At 39.9% G+C, this 5,480-nt stretch overlaps 1 protein-coding gene across 1 annotated transcript in view; it reads left to right on the top strand.

The window, feature by feature from the left end:
* The first annotated feature begins 220 nt into the window (after positions 1 to 220).
* Positions 221 to 5,480, top strand: part of LOC114635912 (retinol dehydrogenase 16-like) — a 9,272-nt gene continuing 4,012 nt past the window's right edge. The window contains exon 1 of the mRNA XM_028784275.1: positions 221 to 373. Coding sequence (XP_028640108.1) covers positions 221 to 373 — 153 coding nt within the window. The remainder of the gene's footprint in view (positions 374 to 5,480) is intronic.

The following is a 5,480-nucleotide window of genomic DNA, read 5'->3' as shown; positions in this document are numbered from 1 at the left end:
CTCTCTCTCTCTCTCTCTCTCTCTCTCTCTCTCTCTCTCTCTCTCTTGTCTTCTACAAGCTATGTGGCTCTACCTGGTGGCACTTGTAGGCCTGTAGACACTCCTGTACTTCTTAAGGGAGGGGCAGGTGGTGGACCATCTCCAAGACAAGTATGTCTTCATCACAGGCTGTGACTCAGGCTTTGGGAACCTGCTGGACAGACAGCTGGACAGGAGAGCCATGAGGGTATTGGCTGCCTGTCAGAAGAAGGAGGGAGATGAGCAGCTGAGAAAGAAGACACCAGACAGGTTGGAGACAGTGATCCTTGATGTCACCAGCACAGAGAGTATCGTGGCAGCTACTCAGTGGGTGAAGAGTGTGTTGGGAACAGAGGTATCATTGAGGTTCCTGTCTGTGTTGTTGGTTTCTGGTCTGTGTGAAAAGAAGGCCTGTGTAGTCCTGAAAGGATTCCTGCTGGGGTCAGGGTGGAGTTGGAATTACTGCAGACTCTGCCCCTCTCCTGCACATCAGTCTGTTCTCTTACCTCTACACTGAAGTCTCCAAGCTAACTCATGTCTAATTGTTACAAATAGATGCTTGCTAGAGGTTAGACCATGTGTTCAGTTTCCCTCCTCAGTGCTGGGTCACTGTCCCCCTTTGCCTGTGGTGATCTTACAGGTGCTGCCACAGTCTCTGTGAGTTCATGTGAGCAGCAGTTTTGTTGTGTCTGGAAGACAGTGTTTTTGGAGTCACCCATCACCTATGTCTCTTAAAATGTTTATGCTTTCTCATCATTATAGATTTCTGAGCCTTTTAGGACTGAACATGTAAGAGTCTCTTATTTCCAACAACACTGTGACCTTGGTTGTCTCTGTGTTAATTTTTATCTATAACCAGACTCACTTTTCCTGATGGAGATTGATCAAGGCACTGGACTTTGAGTGCTGTTCGTAATCTGCATTGAGAGTCTTGTTACTGTATATTCCCTTTGCAGAATGATAATATTGAATTTTTCAATAGTTCCATGACCCACCTACTCTAAGGTTTTTGGCCACTGTAGTAGTGTCATTATGGGTTCTATCTCAGAAAGCAGTCCTTCCATCTAATGAAAAGTGTATAGTTACCCCCATGACATTAATACATTAAAGGAAAGTCACTATGGTAGATCACAGGGCTTGTTACTGAGTAACATTAATGACTGTCTTTCTGGGAGTGCACAGAGTATTTTTGGGCACATAGCATGCTAATCCATGGGAAGTAAAGCTTTTAGTTGAGCACCAGTTTGCCTTCTCTCAGGATGATGACATCAGATAGTATGGTCTTCAGCTACATGGCCTTACCATCAGGTTGGGAGAGCATTTAGTAGCCTTGGCCATAGCCTACAATGGAGGTTGGGAGGGAGTATTCCATAGGTCCCTTTGGGAGACATATGTGACTCATTCCTGGCACTGAAGGTTTTTCTGTTGGCTTCAATGTCTACTTGGGTTGTCATGTCTATCATTATAGGGTGATGCCACTGATATTCCTTCATACATATATTTTAGGAAGCTTCTACAGAAGTAGTTTTGCATATGGTTTTTCAAAACAGAGCAAAACCAATCTTGATTACAGATTATGCATCTATAGAAGGACAAGACATGCTTTTGAGACAAAAAGGCAGATGGCTTACTGTGCCAACATTTTAAAAACAACAAATGTTGATCTTAATCTCAATCAACTAGTCTCCCATTCATCCTGCTAAGTTGTCACATACTAGCCATTACATTGTGTTCTGTTAGCATCTGAAGAGAGTTAATATTGATTTTCATCAACATAGATTTTGATTAATATTGATCTCAAGGCCAGCTTAATCAGAGCCAAAAAACACAGCCTGGTTTTTCAAAATCTACCCTCAGTAAGTTTTCCATTTTTGGCTTCTTAATGAAAATTTCACTCACAGATTAATTTCATCTTTTCTTTCTTTTCTCCTCACCCACTCCAACAAGGCCTCATAATCTTGAACCAATGGCTACCATTCCCATTCAAAACACCACAACAAATAAAAGAATAAAATCTCTACAAGGATGGCATCAACTTGAAAGTCATAAAAATACTTTTATAGTCTCTAGATTAACAAAAACTCACCATGTTTTCACCATCTGTTCTTAAACTTTGCAAGTGAGAAGGGACTCCTTGCTGATTCCCAGGTAGAGAAATGGGCCACAAAGTCTTAAAGATGAAGGTATCCATGCTGTGATCCAGCAGTGTTCTGCAGGTGTTCCCCAGCTGTGTGGATACCCTGCTCTTATACATTGATTCCTATTGTCCAGTAAACATGTGTCACAGTGGTCTTACCTTGTTGATTGTGTATTTCATCCATAATTAAACCTGTGTTGTGTAACTGTCTCTTCCCACTGTTTCCAGAACTCTGGGGCCTGGTCAACAATGCTACCCCCTCGATTCCTAATTAGTGGATGAACAAACAGGACTTTGCAAATATACTGGATGTGAACCATGGGACTCCAAACCTCAGCTCCTTCAGTCCCTTCTCCAACTCCTCCATTGGGGACTTCTCGCTCAGTCCAATGGCTGTCTGCCAGCATCCACCTCCATATTTGTCAGGCTCCGGAGCTTTTCAGGAGACAGCTATATCAGGCTCCATTCAGCAAGCACTTCCAGGCATCCACAATTGCATCCAGGTTTGGTGACTATATATGGGATGGATCCCCAGGTGGGGCAGTCTTTGGATGGCCTATCCTTCAGCCTCTGCTCCACACTTTGTCTCCATATTTCCTCCTGTAAGTATATTGTTCCTCATTCTAGTGTGAAGGATCCACACTTGTTCTTTCATCATGGTGGGCTTCATATGGTCTGTGTATTGAATCTTGGATATTCCAAACTTTTGGGCTAATAAGCAGGAAGTACTCTTAATGGCTGACTCATTTCTTCAAAACATGTATTTATATTTTAGTTTTTCTTTCTTTTTGTTTGTTTGCTCGTTTTTTGTTTGTTTTGGGATGACTCAGGAGATTGTTGGCACACAACATGGATCCCTTCATCTTTTAAGACTTTGTGACCCAGTTCTCAACCTGGGAATCAGCCAGCAGTCCCTTCTCACTTGCTACATTTAAGAATAGGTGATGAAAACATGGTACACCTTATTAATCTACAGACCATAAAGGTATGTTTATGTCTTACAAGTTGATTTTTGCAGAGATTATATTTCTTTACTTTATGTGATTGTTTGACTGGAAATAGCAGCCATAGGCTCATATATTTAAATGCTTTGTCCTGAAAGGGGCAATGCTTGAGAGGGATTAGGAGGTGTGGCCCTGTTGGAGTGGGTATGGTTATGCTTTGTTATGTGATTCACTAGAAGTGAACTATCCCAGAGTTCTGCTGTCCCTGGTACCTGTGGATATAGATGTAGTATCTCAACTCCTTCTCTAGAACATGACTTCCTAGAACACACCACACTTCATGACATGATGATAGCAGTCAAAAGCTTTAATCATGTGCAAGTCTAAATGCAATATTTCATCTATGAAGGTTACCATGATCATGGCAGCTCTTCATAGAGCTAGAATTCTGAAAAAGACAGTTGTATCTTTCCATTATTCTAAGCAGTTTACCACACTGCTACCTGTGTCTTTCAAGTGGCCAAGAAAGGTAGTAATAAGAAAAATTACTTTCCATTATCATTCCTCATTATAGTAATAAGAAAGGACAGTCATAAAGAAGAAGAAAAGGAACCAAGGAAATCAGAAAGGAGAAAAGAAAGAAAAGACAAAGTGAATCTTTTGAGGAAATTTGGTTGGGAAACAAGCAAATGGAAACTTGATTTTGGTAGAATTGGAAAACAGAGCTGTGCTTTTCAGCTTTGCTGAAGCAGTCTTTAAAATTAATAATGATCAACTCTCAATATTGATCAGCATCAATATTGATTTTTCATCAATATTGATCAACACTCCTCAGATGCTTACAAAACCCAATATATTGTGAAAACTTAACACAAGCTAAGAGTCATGATGAAGGAAGGTGACTTAGTTGAGGAAATACCTCCATGAGACCCAGCTGTAATGCATTTTCTCAACTAGTGAACAACTAGGAAGGTCACAGCCCCACTATGTGTGATGTCATACCTGGACTGCTGGTCCTGGGTTCTATAAGAAAGCAGCCTGTGCAAGCCATGGAGATCAAGCCAGTAAGCAGCACCCATCCATGGCTTCTGCATCAGCTCCTGCCTCCAGGTTCCTTCCGAATTTCAGCTCTTGTCCTGAGTTCTGTTGGTGATGAACAGTGATCTAGTAGTGTAAACTAAATAAATCATTTCTTAGAACAACTTGATTTTTCATCATGGCTTGGAGCCAGAAGATTAGGTTAGAAGATTAAAATAGAATAATACTGTTCAGTAATTCTTCCCTTTAAGCATGTTAAATAAATAACATAGTCCAGTCTCAGTTTTTTTTTTGAGAGCTATGTGGGTAAAAATCAAACAGTAACACACTTATTAAAAAGGCACTCACTGAACTTCACACCCAAGAGGGCTTGTGTCTCCACAAAATAAACTTCATGAAACTTTGGGATGAAAGGGGAGCCTGCATTTTTTTTTCATCTTGTTTTATGCTGGCTTTTTTGCTTGTTTCTTGTTGTTTGTTTTTTGTTTTTGTTTTTTTTTTGTTGTTGTTTTGTTTCTTTATATTACTTTTCCTTGGGGGTTTTATTTTGTTTTTGTTTTTTAGAGAGAGAGAGAGAGACAGAGAGAGAGAGAGAGAGAGAGAGAGAGAGAGAGAGAGAGAGAGATTGAGAATATGAACTTGTGTGGCTGGGACATGGGGAGGATCTGGAAGGAGTTGGGTAAAGGCAAAACATGATATAAATGTTTGTATGAAAAAATTAATAAAAATATGCAAAACAGATATTTTAATTCTAGGATCCCAAAATACACATACTTGCAGACTCAGAATGGACTAGAAGTATCACAAGACACTTCTTAGGACAATAAAACAAGCTGAGCCTGGTGGCAATCACTGGTGATGCCAACAGGAAGGAACTGAAGAACAGGTTCATCAGATGGTGACCAGCTCCATATCTAGAACCCTGCCTCAAAAAACAAGAGCCAGAAGAATACAAAGGGAACAAATAATACTCAGGGCCAATGCCTGCTAAGTGTAATAATAAGGTTTGGTTAAGGGTCAAGTTATTTTACTTCATTGCATATTATTATTGTAAAAATGTTCTATAAATGGTAATATTACTCTTTTTGAAGTGGAAAGAATGCATATACATTAATCATGAAGGTCAAGGGTTAACTGGTTTTTATTCATTGAATAGTAGTTTGACATGTCTAGAGTTTAGAACAGTAACTGCTTTTCTTTAAATCTTTATAAATTTATTCTTTAAAAAAACAAATACTGGAGAGAGAGAGAGAGAGAGAGAGAGAGAGAGAGAGAGAGGAAGAAAGAGGCAGGGTGTGTGTGTGTGTGTGTGTATTTGTGTGTGTATGTATATGTATGTGTAT

The sequence above is a fragment of the Grammomys surdaster genome, unplaced genomic scaffold (genome assembly GCF_004785775.1).
Source record: "Grammomys surdaster isolate TR1022 unplaced genomic scaffold, NIH_TR_1.0 119641, whole genome shotgun sequence".
In the NCBI taxonomy this organism is placed as follows: Eukaryota; Metazoa; Chordata; class Mammalia; order Rodentia; family Muridae; genus Grammomys; species Grammomys surdaster.
Note: the sequence above shows the minus strand (reverse complement) of the source record. Positions and strands in the feature narration are given on the sequence as shown.